This window comes from Pelophylax lessonae (assembly GCF_965119305.1).
Source record: "Pelophylax lessonae genome assembly, chromosome: 4".
Lineage (NCBI taxonomy): Eukaryota > Metazoa > Chordata > Amphibia > Anura > Ranidae > Pelophylax > Pelophylax lessonae.
The window spans coordinates 626,050,945-626,072,183 of NC_138771.1; the positions used below are offsets into that span (position 1 = coordinate 626,050,945).

General features: G+C 43.5%; 1 protein-coding gene across 3 annotated transcripts in view; it reads left to right on the top strand.

Annotated features, from left to right (window-relative positions):
- Positions 1-21,239, top strand: part of PER1 (period circadian regulator 1) — a 63,340-nt gene that overhangs the window by 15,051 nt on the left and 27,050 nt on the right. For 2 of the 3 annotated variants that reach the window (XM_082252951.1, XM_082252953.1), the window contains exons 6-17: positions 1,851-2,052; positions 3,112-3,163; positions 9,891-10,033; positions 11,245-11,323; positions 11,406-11,512; positions 12,672-12,825; positions 13,022-13,130; positions 15,424-15,558; positions 17,355-17,463; positions 19,307-19,454; positions 19,604-19,725; positions 19,817-20,008. In XM_082252951.1, the coding sequence (XP_082109077.1) occupies positions 1,851-2,052; positions 3,112-3,163; positions 9,891-10,033; positions 11,245-11,323; positions 11,406-11,512; positions 12,672-12,825; positions 13,022-13,130; positions 15,424-15,558; positions 17,355-17,463; positions 19,307-19,454; positions 19,604-19,725; positions 19,817-20,008 (1,552 nt within the window). The remainder of the gene's footprint in view (positions 1-1,850; positions 2,053-3,111; positions 3,164-9,890; positions 10,034-11,244; positions 11,324-11,405; positions 11,513-12,671; positions 12,826-13,021; positions 13,131-15,423; positions 15,559-17,354; positions 17,464-19,306; positions 19,455-19,603; positions 19,726-19,816; positions 20,009-21,239) is intronic. The other variant, XM_082252952.1, reaches the window with a different exon arrangement.

The following is a 21,239-nucleotide window of genomic DNA, read 5'->3' on the forward strand; positions in this document are numbered from 1 at the left end:
AGAGCAGATAAACAAGTGGCGTGAAATATATCTCCAAGATACTGGGACACCAGGCCCTGGGTCCTCTGGCCTTGTTGGGTAATGGGCATCAGGAGCTATGTGTCCCTGTCCACATGCATTGGACTTGGTTGTGCTTGTTGTAGGCATGAGTTGTTTATATCTGGAGATAAGGTTGAGTGGTATAGGAAAGTGAACAATCTTTTTACTGTAGGGTGGGGGTTAATTACTTACACTTTTTATGGACTTATTAGTTGGTTTGTTCATATATCAGTTGGGGAGATGTCCAGGAACACATGTTGGGTGATCGGCATAAGGAGCTATTGTCCCTGTCCACATGCCTTGGACTTGGTCCTGTTTGTTGTAGGTGGGAGTTGCTCTTTTCTGGAGCCAGGGTAGAGGGGTATAAGAAAATGGGCAATGGTTAATGCATGGTATGGGTTGATTACTTCCATTATTGATGGGATTATTAGTTGGTCTATGCATAAGTTGGTTGGGTTGATGTCCAGGAACACATGGGCACCAGGTCCTCCTGCCCTTGTTGGGTGATGGGCATGAGGAGCTATGTGTCCCTGTCCACATGCCTTGGACTTGGTCCTGTTTGTTGTAGGCGTGAGTTGCTCTTTTCTGGAGCCAGGGTAGAGGGGTATAAGAAAATGGGCAATCGTTAATGCATGGTATGTTGATCACTTACATTATTGATGGGAATATTAGTTGGTCTATGCATATGTAGGTTGGGTTGATGTCCAGGAATACATGGGCGCCAGGTCCTCCTGCCCTTGTTGGGTGATAGGCATGAGGAGCTATGTGTCCCTGTCCACATGCCTTGGACTTGGTCCTGTTTGTTGTAGGTGTGAGTGGCTCTTTTCTGGAGCCAGGGTAGAGGGGAATAAGAAAATGGGCAATCGTTAATGCATGGTATGTTGATTATTTACATTATTGATGGGATTAATAGTTGGTCTATGCACAAGTTGGTTGGGTTGATGTCCAGGAATACATGGGCGCCAGGTCCTCCTGCCCTTGTTGGGTGATAGGCATGAGAAGCTGTGTCCCTGTCCACATGCCTTGGACTTGGCCTTGCTTGTTGTAGGGAGATGTAGACTTAATAGCAAGGAAGGGTAAGAAAACTGAGAATATAACAAGTTAAGTAGACCAATAGGGGGTAATGGCAGGGAAGGGAGTTGGAGAAGTGGGGGTAGAGAAAATAAGATGAAGGATAGATCTACACTAACCTATAAGAATGTGTGAGCCAGCGTTTAAGATAATTACTTATAAAGAGGAATAATGAGGTCCAATCAGATCGGGAAGTATCGCCCAACCCATGGGGCCCAGACCCATCCAAACCTTTTAATTATTTGTTCTTTTATATACCTGGGAGCAGTTAATGGAGAGGAATAATATCCTGTAGCGTTGGTTAGATATTCCAAAATAAAGAATGACTCTCTCATCGCATCCACAGGTTAGAAAATTCATAAGTGGAATCTTCAGAAAAACTCCTATCCTGCAGCTTTCTGCACTTTATGGCGTTTATTTACTAAAATAGGAGAGTGAAAAATCTGGTGCAGCTCTGCATAGAAACCAATTGGCTTCCAGGTTTTTTTTTGTCAAGGCTTAATTGATCAAGCTGAAGTTAAAAGCTGATTGGCTACTATGCACAGCTGCACCAGATTTTACACTCTCCCAGTTTTAGTAAATCAACCCCATTGGCTGGCGTCAGTTTCTTAAAGTCTCCTGCCTTCCTCTCCTCTTGTCCAGTAGGAAATGTTTATGATGTCTGGTACTTTACCTATGTAGGGTTGAGTGTGAGCAGAATTTGTTCTAAAATCCTGCATCTTTTTTATTTTATTCTCAAGGACACATTCGCTGTGGCTGTCTCCTTTATCAACGGCCGCATTGTCTACATCTCTGACCAGGCCTCCCTTATCCTGCATTGTAAAAGGGACGTGTTTAAAGGAGCAACATTTGCTGAGTTTCTGGCCCCGCAAGATGTCAGTGTCTTCTATGGGTCCACAGCACCTTATCACCTCCCATCCTGGAGCAGCTGCATATCTGGAGGTAATGTATAGATGATGGGTGTCAGTCTGTCCTAGGTGATGTGAGTCTGTGCTCCTCCTGCAAGGTGACACAGACAGAAGAGGGATATGTGTCTGTCCTTCTGCAGGGTGATACAGACAGAAGGAGCTATGAGTCTGTCCTCCTCCTGCAGGGTGATACAGACAGAAGGGGGCTATGAGTCTGTCCTCCTCCTGCAGGGTGATACAGAAAGAAGGGAGCTATGAGTCTGTCCTCCTCCTGCAGGGTGATACAGACAGAAGGGGGCTATGAGTCTGTCCTCCTCCTGCAGGATGATACAGACAGAAGGGAGCTATGAGTCTGTACTCCTCCTGCAGGGTGATACAGACAGAAGGGAGCTATGAGTCTGTCCTCCTCCTGCAGGGTGATACAGACAGAAGGGGGCTATGAGTCTGTCCTCCTCCTGCAGGGTGATACAGACAGAAGGGGGCTATGAGTCTGTACTCCTCCTGCAGGATGATACAGACAGAAGGGGGCTATGAGTCTGTCCTCCTCCTGCAGGGTGATACAGACAGAAGGTAGCTATGAGTCTGTCCTCCTCCTGCAGGGTGATACAGACAGAAGGTAGCTATGAGTCTGTCCTCCTCCTGCAGAGTGACAGACAGAAGGGGGCTATGAGTCTGTCCTCCTCCTGCAGGATGATAGACAGAAGGGGGCTATGAGTCTGTCCTCCTCCTGCAGGGTGATACAGACAGAAGGGAGCTATGAGTCTGTCCTCCTCCTGCAGGGTGATACAGACAGAAGGGGGCTATGAGTCTGTCCTCCTCCTGCAGGGTGATACAGACAGAAGGGAGCTATGAGTCTGTCCTCCTCCTGCAGGATGATAGACAGAAGGGGGCTATGAGTCTGTCCTCCTCCTGCAGGGTGATACAGACAGAAGGGAGCTATGAGTCTGTCCTCCTCCTGCAGGGTGATACAGACAGAAGGGAGCTATGAGTCTGTCCTCCTCCTGCAGGATGATACAGACAGAAGGGGCTATGAGTCTGTCCTCCTCCTGCAGTTTTACTCCTGCTGACTCTCTATTTTTCTGTCTTCCTGCAGAAACTGCTTCGATGGACTACACTCAGGAAAAGTCTGTTTACTGTCGGATCAGGTGGGTATCGTAAAATTGGGAAGAAGTAAAGATAACACTGAGTAATTTTATTGCAGTTCTCTTAACCAGAGATGTGAGAGAAAGAAAAAAATCGATCACACATATAATATGCAAAACAGATAAGTGCATGCAAACAGAACAATATATATATATATTATACACAGAATACACATCTCTATTACATCCTACATATGGGAAGAGGGGACACTGATCTGTCACCCTGGTGTACTGTGCATAGAGGATACACTGACCCATCACATTGCATATACAGATAGAGGGCACCCTGATCTGCCACACTGTATATACAGAGAGAGGGCACCCTGATCTGCCACACTCTATATACAGAGAGAGGGCACACGGATATGTCACACTGTATATACAGAGAGAGAGGGCACCCTGATCTGCCATTCTGTATATACAGAGAGAGGGCACCCTGATCTGCCATACTGTATATACAGAGAGAGGGCACCCTGATCTGCCATACTGTATATACAGAGAAGGGCACACTGTATATACTCAGAGAGGATACACTGATTTACATATACAGAGAGGAGACAACAAAGAGAATGTACTGATTTATTATTCTGTAGATACAGATAGGACATACTGATCTATCACACTATATGTACACAATGACCCATCACACCGCATATACAGAGAGGATGCACTGATCTCTCATTCTGTATATACACATCACTATCATACTGTATATATTAGGTGAAGGCGGGAGTACAGATTATTCTGACACATTTCATATACTCAGGGGGGCGCGCTGATCTATCCCACTATATATACACAAAGAGGACACACTAATCTAATCTATTCTACATTTTGTATACAAAGAGGTCAGCAAGATCTCCATCACACTGCATATACTCTGAGAGGGGACAGACTGACCTATTACACTGTATATACACAGAGAGGACACTGTATATACACAGAGAGGACAGGATGACCTATCACACTGCATATACACAGAGAGGACAGACTATCTCACATGGAATATATGCAGTGAGTACCCACTGATCTGTCACATTGTATGCGGTGGGGCGGGGGACAGATTGAACTATCACACTGTACATAGAGATGACACGTTCATCTGTTGCATTGTCTGAAGACTTGGGGATGTTTCATACATGGATCCTCTAAGGAGGAAGCCGACTGATTGATGTTTTGAACCTTTCTTAAAGAAGGAATGTAGACATCGCTCCTCATATACAGTATATATATATATATATATATATATATATATATATATATACACACACAGAGACTGGGACAGCTCCCCCCCCCACTACCTCCGGAAGTCCCCTTCTCCTTCCTACCTCATTTAATCCATTCTCACACAGCTGTGACACAAAGCACCGTGTAATTAACATACTGACACGTCCTGCGTCACTCTCCCACACAACACCTCCTCTCCGCACAATCCCTGCGTCTGTAACCTTTCTCCGGAAAGCCCTGCAGCATGGCAGCCAATGAATTACATATGTTGGCTCGATATTTATAGCCTACACACATTCTACATAGAAGAATTCACAGCTCCATGGATCCATTTTAATGAAATCACAAAAGCATTCTATATAAGCAGCGGAAGTGAGAAGTGGAGGTTTTGTTCCAAACAATGTGGGTGGTCTTTATACAGCCAGACGAATGTCACTCTGTTTCTTGCTTTGAAGCAGTGGGAAAGGTGATGCTACAAAGAAGGGTCCCTGTCCCTTTAGGCTCCTACAATGTGCAGCAAAAATGCTGCACAAATTTGTTAATGAAAAATACTTGAAACTGCAAAACATTGTTCAGTTTTGTATTAAAGCGCTTGTAAACCACTGCACATTTTTTTTTTTTTTTTTTGCGAGGCAAAGGCATAATATTCAAGTATGCATCACATTACCTGAAAACGAAGCCTTCCAGCAATGCAATGTCATCGCTGGAGACCGCTTCTATCTTCACCTGTCTTGCTTCCGGGTTTGCTGACTCCGGCATGCGCGCGGGAGCCGCCGATCATGGCACAGGGATCTGAAGGAATGGCACGAGCGGCCGTTCCTTCAGAGCGCATGCACCAGTGATGTCACTGGCTGCATGTAAGGTAAATATCTCCTAAACGCACATTTAGGAGAAATTTACACCACCTATGGGTAAGCCTTATTATAGGCTTACCTTTAGGTAAAATTTAACGGCTGCAGGTTGTATAAGAGCAGTGTGAACAGCAAACTTTGACAAAGCATTTGCAGAGCCTTCAGCAAGCTTTGTTGAAGCTTTTTAAGTGCCTTGAAGACAGATTTCAATGAGAGCGCTGATTGCCACTTTACTTTCAATAGTTTTTTATTGAATTTTAAATGCATAATGAACAAACAATAATGTGATGTCCGAAATATACAATAAATGGCAAACAGTATGACAAAATGTAGTCATGTGATGTGTCAGGATACAATAATAACCATAAAAAAAACATGCATGGAGGGGAGGAAGGGCCCCCCCCCCCCAGATTGACCCCAGCACCAGCCACCCCTGGGTCCCTCAAGTATGGCCCAAGAGCGACCCGCGGGGAGGCCCCCCACCCGGGACACCTCCGGCCCGCCAGACAGGCAAATGGTCCCCCAATCTGGTTACCAAAACCGTCTAAACCATGGAGATGGAATACCTGAACATCTACATAGTTAGAAGAAAGGGGTAGAGGGGGAAGGGGGGGTTTTTGGTCACATCAGTATCTGCCTATAATATAGGGTGGTAAGAGCAAGGGTCACACAAGGTCTTCAAGAGAGATATTCAGCAAAGTCAAAATCTAGCTTTAGAGTACCAACGCAGCCAAGGTTCCCATTTATTCGTTAACAGGTCTGCTTTGCCTGTAGAAGATGCGAATATGAGTTCATAGGTGGCATGTGTGTGCGTGGTGATAATCCCCTCTCAGACACTGGAGATCGCTGGATACCCCTAGTATCAGAGGAGCGTGAGACGTGAGGCTAAGAGGATATGAACAAATGGTGTTCGGATAGGACGTGGAATGTGGTCAACGTTCAAAGAGGACAGTGCCAGTTCAGGGGTCAGCGAAAAGGAAGTCCTCCCAATTTGAGACTGATTGCCACTTTAAACAGGCTGCTAGCAGGCTTCAGAACTTTTAGAGCTTGTTGAAAACCTGCTGAAGCCTGCTAGCAGATTTCTTAAAGTGGCAAACCACATTCCCATTAGGATCTGTGTTCAACCTTTACAAACAGGCGCTGAAGAGTACTGTAAAAGCTTCAACAAAGCCTGCTGAAAGCTCTGCAAATGCTTTGTCAAAGCTTTCTGTTCACAATGCTTATTCAAGCTGAAGCCCCTGTGAAACAGGCCTAAGAGAATAGCTCTAATGACGTTTTTTTCATGCCATAGATCCTTTTTTTTTTATTGACATTGCTTTGAACATTGCCCAGCCTGAATGAAGCAAACTGTTCTTTCAACCCATTGTAAATTGAGTAAATCTGTTTCCAATGGGTGGGATACAAGTATGACTAGTCTGCTGTACTGGCTTCTGTAACTGTGTGTCTTGGAGAGAGATGGTTTTGGCTAACTGGACTGCAGTCGTCAGTGATTCATATAAGATGCTCAGGTTGCATTTCTGTATTGTGTGGGAAAACTAGCAAGGTTTGCATTTTGGCCGTCATGTGATTGGACTTTCTGTTCCAGAGAATCAGTACCCAGAAGAAAAATGAGTGTACGGAGGTTGTGTTTACTGTAGGATATGCTTAATCAGCATCCAGGGCCTGGGCATCTAAAATACATAGTTTTGGCATGTATGGCAGACTTATGCCTCGTACACACGCAACGATTATCGGCCGACCGATCGTCCGACTTTTGTCCAGATTTGTGTTTTGTTGGTTGGAATGTGCCTAGACTGCACACTAATTTTCTCGGCCAACAAAAATCTACTTCAGAAGTGATGTCATGTGCTGGTTTACTTTCCGTGTGTTTTTTCTTCTCTGAGCATGCCCAGTCTTGCTCATCAAATTTTTGTCTGCCGAAATCTGTACTGACTGATGGAAAATCGGCCGTTGTGTTGACGGCCAACAAAAATTTTATAGCCTGCACACCAGATTTTTTTCGGCCGAAAAGTCGGAGTCGGTTGTCGGAAGCATCATACTAACAAGCCGAAAAACGGCCGATCAGACGTTGGCCGAAAATTCCCGGCCAATAATCGATGCGTGTGTACGGGGCATTACAATGTCAAGTATGTTGCATATGTAGAGAATGTAAAATTTGAGCTTCATTTACTTTAGGAAGTTTTCCAGATTGCTGTGAAGCAATTAATCTCACGCTGTTCTTGTGGTTTTCTTTACCCTGCCATATGTCTACAATTTGTAGTAGAAGTGTACAATGAAGCAAACTGAACCACTGTGAATATAGGCTATATTGGTTACAGTGGTCTCCACACTTTCTAAACAAAGGGCCAATTTATTGTCCTTCAGACTTTAGGAGGGCTTGGACTGTGGCCATCAGGAGAAGACAATGTTTCAGTATCAGTGGGAGTAAACATTGCCACATTTGATATTAGGAGGAGGAATCGTGCCCCATTGTTGGCATCATAGGGGGGAATCGTGGGCCATTGTTGGTGTCAGTGGAAGAAATGGTGTCCCATTGTTGGAGTCAGACGGCAGAATAGTGTCTCGTAGCGGCGGAAGGAATAGTGCCCCATTGTTGGCATCATAGGGGGGAATCGTGGCCCATTATTGGTGTCAGTGGAAGAAATGGTGTCCCATTGTTGGAGTCAGATGGCAGAATAGTGTCTCGTATCGGTGGAAGGAATAGTGCCCCAGGGGCCAGATTGGAGACCAATGGATTAAACTTTTGTGGACATGTAGACTTTTGTGGAGCTCAAAGCTGCACATTCCATTCCAAAGCCATGGGAGTTCATATGGGATGGCCTCCTTCCCTTTGTGGCTGTTATAGCTTCCACTCTTTTAGGAAGGCTTTCCACAACATTTTGAAGTGTGTCTGTGGGGACTTGTGCCCTTTCAGCCAAAAGAGCTGCTGTATGAGCTTGTTGGCCATCCAACTCCAAAGCCATGGCCATTATTATGGAGTTGGCTCCCCATTGTGACTAAACTGCCTCCATTTTTTTCAGTGAAGGCTTTCCACAAGATTTTGGAGTGTGTATGTGGGGATTTGTGCCCATTCAGCCGAAAGAACATTTGTGAGGTCCGGTATTGTTGTTGGATAAGAAGACCTAGCTTACAGTTGGCGTTCCAAATTATTTGAAATGTAGATAATAGAGTTAGGGTCAGGGTTCTTTGTAGACCACTGAACTTCCTCCACACCAAACTCCTCAAACCATGTCTTTAAGGAGCTGGCTTTGTGCATAGGGACACAGTCATACTGGAACAGATAAGGACCTTCCCTAAACTGTTCACACAAGTTTGAAGGCACACAATGCTGTAGCATTAATGTATCCTTCATAGAATCACCAGCATTTGCAGGGGTGTCCTCATATTTGTAGGCATATAGCATCTGTAATGGTGAGGTGTCCACAAATGTTTGGTCTCATCGTGTAAATATGAATCTAACAATGTGTGAAGTAAAGTTTGACATAGCACAAGGATCCATTTTTAAAAAAATTCCAACCAGTAGCCTTTGAAGTTGTCCCTATCTTCTACATTTGAGGTTTCCCAACTAGCCCTCAATCCACACCAAATGTGCATTTTATGTGCCTCTCGTTACAAGGGCACAGGCTGATTACTTAAAGTAGAGCTATAGGCAATATATGGATGGAGCAAGGGAGGGTCATAACCTTTCTCAGTATTTTATGCCATCGGTGCCCCATTGGGAAGATTTCCCTTCACTTCCTACCCTGTAGCCTAAACGGGAATGAGAGAAAAGCCTTGCAAATTAGTGGAATTCCTTGGGGACCCCCAGGTCACCATAACTAATGCCCCATTGGAAGATTTCCCCTCTATTACTTTTTTGGGACAACCCAAAATGTGGGATTTTCTTTAATTCAGTGATAATGGTAAACGGGACAGATGGAGACACACAGACAGCAATAAAAACCTGACAGCTGTTCTAATCTCTCTCCACTCTATACAAAACTAGAAAAAAAAGTTTTGCCTTTTAGTTACACTTTAATTTGATCAGGAATCAACCCAACTGTGATATGACAAACCACATTGTTGGTGAGGCTCAGGGTGCCTCTGCGTGAGTCAGGTCAATAGTTATACGGTGGATGTACCCATACATGGGGTAAAATGATAATTCCATAAGAGAACTGCATGGCTTTCGAGTGATATACCCATACCCCAGAGGGCAAAAGTTGGCTATTTTGTTTGTCAGCAGTCTACAGAAATAGAGAGGTATCTTCTTTTACCTTAATTTCCTGAAACTGTCAGGATTTTCTGGATTGAATGATTCTTCGCGCCCATCTATGGTATTTTCCAATGGAGATCTACATTTTATGCTGATTGGGTGGCCTTGGGTGCATTCATCTCACCACATATATTATATATAATATCTCTGACATTGCAATTTTCTTCTGTCTCTCTCAGCATCTCTCTCATCCCTCCCTAATATCATATCAAATGTTTGTCTCCTCCCCATTTCATACATATTCTCCTTAGTAGGAAATATGCCAAATCTCCACACCCAGCAACCTCCTACCCCACCAGCATCTCTTCCCCCCCCCCCCCCAAATGTACCCTTTATTTGCCCCCTATGTTTCTGTGCTCTCCCTGGCTCTGGTCTTATTGCAGGCGTGTGTTTTCAGTGGGGGCCGAGAGCGGGATATGAACATCCGCTATCACCCTTTCCGCCTCACTCCGTACCTGATGAAGGTGCGAGATACGGACAACGCTGAGGGGCAGCCCTGCTGTCTGCTAATTGCAGAGAAGATTCACTCAGGATATGAAGGTAAGAGAACAAACCTTAAGTCATCAAGAAACTAACTAAATAAGGTAGCAGAGGGGAAGCCGAGGTAAGGTGCTGAGTAGTTGATGGAATGGAGGTTTTCAAATTAAAGATTTAGCTATTTAAATTGAGTTGTAATTCATGTAAAGCTCCTGTGCTTGATACTCTTTTGTTAAATGTCACTGAGATGTCCTACACTACCTTCCTAATTCTCCCTTATCTGGGCAGAATTTGGGCACAGTAGACATGGGCATAGTCTTGACATGAAATCTAGGCATGTGCTATAGGTCTTTGAAGGAGGAACTTAGAGTAGAGTTTGTGTGAAGTTAGGGTGTTTGGGGTGTGAAAGGATTGGGTTTTTTCGATATGAGAAAATATAGTTAGTAGTGAAGCTAAGAAGAGTCTAGCTGGGGTGTCGATGGAGGTATTTTCCTGATATTTGATAGAAGTATGTACTTGATATATATTAAACAGCAAGTGACAAGACATTTTAAGTCCATACAAATCGATCTGCACACTAGTGAACTGCAGTAAAATCCTCCTTTTAATAATCCATCCACAGGGTTAAAAACACAGAAAAGTTGACGGGTTTCTGCCTGAAAGGGCCTTAGTCATTGTTATAACTAAGGCCCTTTTGGGAAGAAACACATCAACTTTTCTTTGAGTTTTTATCCCTGTGGATAGATTTTACTGCAGCTCACTGGTGTGCTGATCGATTTGTATGGACTCACGTTTCAACAGTAGTGTGACTGATTATCTTGTCTGCTCCCATCTGATAATGGCTGTCAGGTTGTAGCACCAACCCTCACTTCCTTGTCTTGTGACGAGACATTTGCCTATCCTGGAATCCACTAAAATCCACCTCAATGTTCTTCGCAACTCTTGGCAGGTGCATAATTTTTCTCTTTTCTTTGTAGAGAAGTGAAGAGGTATTACTTCTTCACACAGAGGTTTTCCAGCAAGTTGGAGAATCTCTGGTAATAGTCATGAGCTCATCTGCCGGTCACACGTTTGTGGTATTGCTCTGTGGATTTGCCCTATGCAGCCTAATTGGTGACCTGCTCTGCTATGAGTTTACTGTAGATCTTTCCAGATTTGGGCTCTGTTAGTTTAGGAATTCAGGGAGATATATATTGTAGGTAGCAGACAGCATCTAGGTAGGAAGATAGTGGAAGGGCCTGTTGTCTAGTTGACGGTTACGTCTCTTTCCTCAGCACCACGAATACCTCCAGATAAGCGTATTTTCACCACCAGGCATACGCCCAGCTGTGTGTTCCAGGAGGTAGATGAGAGGTAAGTTTTACGTCCCTCTGTCTGTGCGTCTATTTGTTCATCTTCCTGGAACACTGTCTGATGGTCCTCCATTTTCTTACAGAGCTGTTCCTCTCCTCGGCTACCTCCCACAGGACCTTATCGGTATGCCTGTTTTGTGTTTTATTCATCCTGAGGACCGGCCACTCATGCTTGCCATACACACTAAAGGTATTTTGCTTGGGGGGAAAGGGGACTTTGAAGATTTTACAATTTGGTTCTTCTGTAACTTGTTTTTAGATGTTTTAAGTATCGCTGATGGTACCTTAAAGTCATTCTAAAGGAAATAATAATTTTTTTTAAAATAACAAACCTGTTATTCTTTATGGTTTTGCACAGAGCAGCCCCGATCCCTTTTTTTTGGGTCTCCCATTGGTGGCCCTGGCTCCTCCCCCCTGCTGAGTGCCCACAATAGCAAGCGGCTTGCTATGGGGGCACTCGAGCAGGTTAGCTCCCAAGCTGTGCTGTGTGCCAATGGCTCCTGCTGCTGTGTGAGCCAATGAGAAGTGAGAGACCCAGAAGAGCTGCTGCTCTCATGCACATCGCTGGATTGTGTTGCGGGGACTGCTGCACTCAGAAGGTTTTTTACCTAGAATGCATTAAGGTAAAAAACCTTGAGCCTTTAGAACCACTTTAAAGCTGAGGTTTAGGTACGGCAATTTTTACGTATTTACATTGGACCAACTTGGACCAATATAGGTGTCTGTGCTATCCCTGTAGGATCCCAGTGCAAGCTGGAAGTCATTGTATTAGGCACCGCTACCACAGTGAGCTCCGGTAGCTTCCAGATCTCGTGCCCTGCTGCATTGTGAAAACAAAATATTTGCTTGGCACGGGCCCAGTTAATATCCAACATCAGTGCCTGACCTCAGAAATGTTTTTTTACTGTGGGAGGCATTCCTAGAAGAGTGGAGATTGCCATAGCATCCAAATTAATGTCCATGATTTGGGATGTCCAACAACCTCATATAATTTACTGAAACTTGGGAGTGTTACTAAAATCTGGTGCTGCTGTGCATAGAAACCAATCAGCTTCCAGGTTTTATTGTCAAAGCTTAATTGAACAAGCGGAAGTTAGAAGCTGATTGGCTGCACCAGATTCCCAATGCTCCAGTTTTAGTAAATCTCCCCCATAGTGTCTTCAAGGTGCCTTAGCTGTTTCCTATGCTTCTAGAAAACATTTTCCATTTTGGGTGTAGCAAAAAAGAACTTTGCTTTTTTTATTTTATTATTTGCTATTTATTTTATTGTTTTTTTTTTTTACTAGCTGTAGCTTTAAAGTGTGATGTAATGTGTGCCCTATAAATTAACGATCATCTTTGGCCCTCAGTCTTACAGCAGGCTGGCCAGCCCTTCGACCACTCTCCCATCCGCCTGTGTGCACGTTCTGGGGAGTACGTCACCATCGACACAAGCTGGAGCAGTTTTGTGAATCCATGGAGTCGCAAAGTTTCCTTCATTCTTGGAAGGCACAAAGTTCGCACGTAAGTTCTGCTGTGGCACAACTAGTGTTGGCCTGTCTTCTTTTTTTTTTTTTTTTTTTTTTTTTTTTTTATACTTAGAGCTACTTTTTCCCCCCTTTTAAAAGTGTCCATGTCTTTTCCTGGTCCCTCTAACTGTTTGGGCTGTGGGCCTGTCTCTGTTTTTTCCCTCATTTATTCCTTGTCTTGCTTTCTGCAGAAGTCCTCTCAATGAAGATGTCTTTACTGCTCCCAAAGGGGCAGAGATGAAGCCTCTAGACCCAGACATTCAGGAACTGTCAGGGAAGGTCCACAGAATATTGATGCAGGTATGGACCCTTTCCTTCTATCTTTTCTCTTATTTTATCAACATTTTCCTTTCCTTTTTCATTCCTTTCTTCTCCACTCCCTTCTCCTTCTCCTCTCCTCTCCTCTCCTCTCCTCTCCTCTCCCCTTTTTCTCACTACTCCTTTACCCTTTTTCTTTCTTTCCTCTCATTTATTTTCCTTCTCTTCTTTTCTCTAATTTCCTCTCTTTTCCACTCTTCTCAGTTCTTTCCGGTCTTCCCTTCTTATTCCCTCTGTTCTCCTCTCTTTCCCTTTCCTTTCCTCTCCTCTCCTCTCTTTTCCTCTCCTCTCCTCTCCTCTCCTCTCCTCTTCTCCTCCTTTTCTTTCCTTTCCTTTCTCTTTTTCCTTCCTTTTCCTTTCTCTTTTCCTACTGCTTTTTCCTTCTCTCTTTTACTATCATTTCTTTCTTCTCCTCTAATTTGCTCTCATCTACTCTCTATTCTTTTCTGTCTTCCTCTCCTCTCCCCCTTTTCTTTCTTATCCTCTCAGTTTTTTCTCTCTTCTCTCTGTTCTTTCCTGTCTTCCTCTCCTCTCCCTTTTTTCTCTCTTCTTATCTCCCTTTTTTCTCTCTTCTCATCTCCCTTCTCTGTTCGACTCTCATTTCTTTCTTCTCCTCTTCTTTCTTCTAATTTACTCTCCCCCCATTCCATCTGCTCTCCTATTCTCTCTTTCCTTTTCCTCTCCTCACTTCCCTTTTTCTTTTCCTCTCCTCACCTCTTTTTCTCTCTTCTCCCTTTTTTCTCTCTTCTCTCTGTTCTTTCCTGTCTTCCTCTCCCCTTTTTCTCTTTTCTCATCTCCCTTCTCTCTTTTAGTCTCATTTCTTTCTTCTCCTCTTCTTTCTTCTAATTTCCTCCCCTCTTCTTTCCTCTCCTTTCCTCTCCTCTCCGTTCATTCCTGTACTCCCCTCCCATTCCCTCTGTTCTCCTCTTCACTCTTCCCTTTTCCTCTCCTCTCCGTTCTTTTCTCCTCCTCCCCTCCCATTCCCTCTGTTCTCCTCTTCTCTCTTCGCCCTTTCCTCTCCTCTCCTCTTCTTTTTTTTCTTTTCTTTCTTTTTCCTGGTACAATGTTATTTAAAAATAACATAGAAAAGCAAAAACAGTGAATCTCCCATGCAGGAGAGGTACACTAAGAAGCACACAATGAAAATGTATATAATGGAGCAATTTAACAGAATTATTTGGCCTTATTTCCTTCCATTTCCTTCCTATCCCTTCTTTACCTACTGCATTTTCTTCTCTCTTTTACTCTAATTTCTCTCTTCTCCTCCAAATTCTTCTCCTCTCCTTCCCACTCTTCTCTGTTCTTTCCTGTCTTCCCCTCCCATTCCTTTCCTCTCCCCTCTTACCTTTTCCTCTCTTCTCCTCTCTTACTTTTTCCTCTCTTCTCCTCTCTTCCTTTTTCCTCTCTTCTCCTCTCTTCCTTTTTCCTCTCTTCTCTTCTCTTCCTTTTCCTCTCTTCTCCTCTCTTACTTTTTCCTCTCTTCTCCTCTCTTACTTTTTCCTCTCTTCTCCTCTCTTCCTTTTTCCTCTCTTCTCTTCTCTTCCTTTTCCTCTCTTCTCTTCTCTTCTCTTCCTTTTCCTCTCTTCTCCTCTCTTACTTTTTCCTCTCTTCTCTTCTCTTCCTTTTTCCTCTCTTCTCTTCCTTTTTCCTCTCTTCTCTTCTCTTCCTTTTTCCTCTCTTCTCTTCTCTTCCTTTTTCCTCTCTTCTCCTCTCTTACTTTTTCTTCTCTTCTCCTCTCTTCCTTTTTCCTCTCTTCTCCTCTCTCTTACTTTTTCTTCTCTTCTCCTCTTCTTTCCTTTCTTTATCCTCCCTTTCATTTCCTATCCTTTCTTTCCCTTTCCTACTGCCCTTTTTTTTCTTGTATTTCCTATTTCCCTCCCTCACTTTGTTTTAGTCGTCTCTTTTTTTTTTTTTGCACATTTTTTCTGCTCTTTGTGTTATTTATTGAAATATTTTGATTGGCTTTTGAAACAGCTGCCATTTGTCCATAGGCATCAAACGTCATTGGTGCAGCTGCCTGAACCTAATTGGCTGCCTCAGGTAGTGAGTGTAGTGGAGGAGCTGAGAATTTCTCTAACCTGCTCCACTAAATCTGTTACTGAGCAATTTTTTTGCAGCAGATACAAGTGATTGACTTTGCTGAAAACCTTAAAAATACTGTATATGTTTTTATCCATCTGAATATTCTCTGCTGCTTTAGGGAAGTTAGGGCTTATCTTTGTCCTTTTTATTGCGGTTGTTGTAGTGTTACAGCTGTACACTTTGTACTTTACAGCCCGTACATAGCACGTCCTCTGGTGGTGGCAATGGTAGTGGCGGCAGCAACACATCTCAAGAACCATTTCACTGCAATGCTTCATCCAGTGACAGCAACGCCATGGTCATCGAGGAGGGGACGGAGCCCAAACCTGTACGTGTGACGATGAATACCTTAATGCTGAGCTGGTCAGATCTTAGTGAATAATAATAATATAGTGTATAAGGGGGGTTGGCTTTGTTCCAGCTAGACGCAGATCTGTCTGAGCTTGCTAGGAATAATTTTGACAGATGAGTATTGTAGGTCTTCAGTTTTATTTCATTTAGTTTTTTCCAAGAGATTAAAAACTTTAGCTATATGGTCAAAAGTATGTGTAGACTTCTCTATATTATTAAGTTTAGGTGTTTTCAGTGAAGGGCACTGGTAATGCTACAGCATGCAAAGACATTTTAGATAATTGTCATAAGGTTGGAAGCGCACAACAGTTTAGGGAAGGTCCTTTACTGTTCTGTGCACCAAGCCACCTCCATAAAGTCATGGTTTGATGAGCTTGGTGTTGAGGAACTTGAGTGTCCTGCATAGAGTTTTCACTTCAACCTAACTGAATGCCCATTTTGAGCCAGATCTTCTCATCCAATATCAGAGTGTGTGCCTCCAACCTTGTGGGAACAGTGTGGGATAATCCAATATCCGTGTGTGCCTCCAATCTTGTGGGATCAGTGTGGGATAATCCAATATCCGTGTGTGCCTCCAACCTTGTGGGAACAGTGTGGGATAATCCAATATCCGTGTGTGCCTCCAACCTTGTGGGAACAGTGTGGGATAATCCAATATCCGTGTGTGCCTCCAACCTTGTGGGAACAGTGTGGGATAATCCAATATCCGTGTGTGCCTCCAACCTTGTGGGAACAGTGTGGGATAATCCAATATCAGTGTGTGCCTCCAACCTTGTGGGAACAATGTGGGATAATCCAATATCCGTGTGTGCCTCCAACTTTGTGGGAACAGTGTGGGATAATCCAATATACATGTGTGCCTCCAACTTTGTGGGAACAGTGTGGGATAATCCAATATCAGTGTGTGCCTCCAACCTTGTGGGAACAGTGTGGGATAATCCAATATCAGTGTGGGATAATCCAATATCAGTGTGGGATAATCTAATACCTCTAAAGTGTAGCTGCGCTTTTAGAATGATTACACCGATTTTCTTTTTATTCCACCAGCCCCCCTGTCCCAGTCTTTTACCCACTTGTCCCCCATCCATCATAATCTTGGCAGTATGGAAACCTTGGCGCCGCACAGCCACTTTCTCCGACCTGTGCTTGCACTCGACAATCTCCATTAAGCCCTTGTTCACATTGACTGTGGCTTTGAAATTGTGCGACTTTATCTGAAATCGCACAATTTAAAAGCCGCCTGTCAGTGCAACGTGGAAGACATCTGTGTGGCTTCATGCAAGTCGCACCTGAAATCACCAAAAGTAGTGCAGGAACTGCTTTTTAAGTCCATGCAGCACCGCAAAGTCAGTGTCGCACTGATTTGAACAGTGTGCTGGCAATAGGATGCGATTTGACCTGTCATGTCGCTCCAATGTGAACGAAGGCTTAATGTAATGGAAGGTTTGCACTCTCAACTCGGAGGTCACGCAACAACATTCTCATTATAAAGCAAATCAAAAATAAAAGGGGGCGGGACTGGGAGGGGGGGGGGGTTTGGGTTAAAAAAAATAAAGTGTAACTGTTCTAAAAGTGCACAAATCAATAAGTGATACTGAAATGGACCCCAAACTGATAAAGGTTAATTTTTTTTAAATGGTGCTGGCTAGGATGGTTAATATATTCTGCCCAAAACTGACTATTAAAAATATCATGTTTGGGGAGCAAATGAGAAATTAGTGTCTTGAATCTCCCCTCATTCCTCACTATGTGTTTTTTTTTTTGTTCCCTTAGATGACATTTCAGGAGCTTTGCCAGAATGTCCACACAGGGAAGAGCGGGGGCCAGCAGACCTTCCTGGGCTCCAGGGTCATACGACCACCTCATCGAGGACATTTTCAGGGTACGTCCCCCCCCCCCAAACTTATTGTTTTCAGATATCTCTTGCAGAACATGAACAGACCCTTTAGGCTTTCAGATGTGTGTACATTTTTTAAGCTACTGTTACATCTTGGGGTGGACCTGTCATTGACACAAAGAAACAGGACATACACTGATCAGCCTTAACATTATGACTAGGGATCGTCAGATTATCGGCAACACCGATATATCGGAATCGGCCCCTGAGGTTACCGATATTTCAGGAAGGTGCATGTACCGGCGTGATGGCTGCAGCTAGAGGCATCACCCCGGTACCGGCATCCATAGCCGACGGTCGGCTGTCTTGTAATGACAACTGATGCGGCTAAGAAGCCACTCGGCTATCATTACAAGGAGCGGGAGGGGACGTTCCCCTCCCCCCCTCCTGCCGCCTTCCCTGGCTCGGCCGGGTCTCCCGTCCCACCGGGAGACCCAGGCAACCAGCCTGCACGGCCGCCGAAGAGAAGACCCTCTGTTCGGGTCTACATGCAAAAACCCGGAAGTGATGTCATGACATCGCTTCCGGGTACTGGCGCCAAATTAAAGAAAATTACAGCATTCAAAACAGCCAAACTTGGCGTTTTGAATGCTTTTAAGTGCAGAGGAGGGGTTTGGGGTCTTTTAGACCCCCAGATCCCTCCACAAGAGTACCTGTAAAAATAAAGAAAATTAAAAAAAATAAAACATTTTTAAATGTCCGAAAATATCGGCCCGATACTGATATGCGATGACCAAAATATTGGTATTGGCAATAAAAAAACGATATAGGTCGATCACTGATTATGACCACTGAGAGATAAAGTGAATACCATTGATTCTCTTGCTACAGTGGCATCTACAAGTGGTTGGGATACTTGCATAGAATGCATTAAGATAAAAACCTCCATAGAATGCCTTAAGATAAAATACAAGTCAGATATTGGGCATCCACTGCAACAAAAATTTCATTTTTGGGGAGATACTCCCAATAGGAAATCACATCTAAGACCGGGTTCACACCTATGCAGCGTGCAGTTAATGCACATTCCAGGTGCATTTTACGTTTTTCAATACGCATTTTTGAACCACTGAAGTCCGTGGAACCAAAATCCAGAAAAGTCCCTGGCCCTTGCCATAGAATGCACATATGTGAATGTGACCCATTGGAAACCATGTTAAAGCGGAGTTTCGCTCCCCCCTCCAAAAATTAAAAGTCAGCAGCTACACATACTGCAGCTGCTTACTTTCAATATTGGGACTCTTATCTGTCCTGGAGTCCAGCGATGTCGGCACCGCAGGCGATGTTTCCATCAGCTGTCGGGTGCTGCCGCCACCATTGCCAGTAAGGGAACCCGGGAGTGAAGCCTTGCGGCTTCACGGGCGGGTCCCTAATGCCTATGCGCATTCGGATTGGCTCGGTGGCGGGGGGAAGGAGGAGGGGGCCAAACTTCAGAGGGACGGCGCCACCCTGAAAGGTGCCAAATGTGGATTTTTAGGTGGAACTCTGCTTTAAATGGACTGTAGTGTGTTTCTGCAAAACTGAAAATGCACTTAAAAATGCCTAGGTGTGAACCAGGCCTCAAGGGATGCAGGCCCAGCAGCTATCCTCATAAGAGCCCTGCAGGTGCACCAGCTGATTGATTAATTATGAAACCACTCCCATTAGATTCACTTACCACATGGACACAGACAAACACACAGGGATTTCTTGAGAATAACAAAAGATAGGAATCTGGAACAAAGATTGTTAAAATCCTTGCAATGTACAGAGATCACCCAGGGGTGGGGGGAATGTTTTTTTCTTGTGGAGTTACTTTTTAATTAGATGTGACTTTTTGTTCATCCAGGTCTTGCTCCGGCTCGCATGGTCCCTCCAGCAAGCATAGACAACACTCGTCCTGACACGGCGGCTCCTCGAATCCCTAAAGAGCTGACTCGAAAAGAGACCTCCAACTATTCCTACCAGCAGATTAACTGCCTGGACAGCATCATCCGGTAAGAAGGGATGGGGAACCTGGTGGGAGTTGTCCTCAATGCACCGCTCTCATGTCTCCTTTGCTGGTTGCCATGATCATTTTAGACTGGACTTTAGCACAATAAATGAGGCCCATTCAGTGAAATCTTACATTCAATCTCCTTTACAGATACCTGGATAGCTGTAACCTCCCCGGCACAGTGAAGAGAAAATGCGGCTCCTCATCGTACACCTCGTCCACCTCCAACTCCGAGGAGGAGAAACAGAGGACCGGGGAGAGTGATAAAGAAGGTGAGCCTGGGGACACACGTTGGTGCATGTTGGCCGAGATTGAGGGGTAGAAATGTTAAAGTCGTATTCTGCTGTTTGCATTTCTTCACAGATCCCTCGGCTGGCCCACCACAGCGGCAGGATCTGCCTCCTCCACCCACACCAGCAGCAGTGGGCTCCTCACCTCTGGCTCCTCTGCCTCCTCTACCCCCCAGCAAGGCAGAGAGCGTGGTGTCCATCACTAGCCAAGGAAGCTTCAGCAGCACAATTGTCAATGTGGGAGACAAAAAACCGCCAGACTCGGGTAATTTGCATAGGGACCAGTCTACTGCTGAGGATTCGGGGTGGAAGGGGACTGGTGGACCAATGCTGAGCAACGGACTTGTGTGCAAAAATAATCTACGTCTTGTGCTGAAAAGCTTGTATCTTTTTTTCTGTGTGTGCTTTGTGTGGTAATGCGGGGTCTGTCACTTTGCAGCAGGGCAGATAAGGTGCGACGCATAATTATTTCAGAAGACTAACTGAAAAAAAAAACAACCCTAAAAAAAAACAAAGCTGAAAGTCTTAAGTCATGCTTGCGATGGGAGCATTGCTTCGTAAACTAAAATTACAAACTTGGTTCCTCCCGGTGAGGAGATGTAGAGTGGACCTTACATGAAAACAAAAGGTCTTCATTACATTATTATGTTTATTATTATTATAATAATTATTATTATTTTATTAATATTAAAATATATATATTATTTTTTTTATTATTATTATATATATTTTATTATAATATATATTTTATTATTATTATTATATATATCATATTATTATTATTATATATATCATATTATTATATATATATATATATATATATATATATTTTATTATTATTATATATTATAATAATTATTATTTTATTAATATTAATATATATATATATATATATATATATATATATATATAATATTATTATTATTATTATTATATTAATTATTATTATTATATTAATTATTATTATTATTATTATATTAATTATTATTATTATTATTATATTAATTATTATTATTATATTAATTATTATTATTATGTGGCTCATCTGCCACATCGATAAGTAGTTCTATTCTATACCAAAACAAAAAAAAACTGTTGTGGACTTTACTGGCAGTGAAAGGGGAACCCATGAAATTTGATCAAATTGAAACTTTATTACAAAGCTGAAAATATAACTAAGGGCAAAACTTTTTTTTTTTTTTTTGGATAGAGTGGAGAGGGATTAGAACCCCTGTCAGTTTTTATTGCGGTCTGTGCCCCCGTTAAGGAGATTCACCCTTTCTGTTTTTCCTGTTTACCATTATCATTGAAAGCGAAAGTAAAAGAAAATCCCAAATTTTGGGTTGTTCCCAGAAAAGTAATCTTCCAATGGGGACACTAGTTCTGGGGACCTGGGGGTCCCCAAAGAATCCCCTTGATTTGCAGAGATTTCCTCTCACTTCCTGTTTGGCTATGGGACAGGAAGTGAAGGGAAATCTATGCAATGGGACACAGAT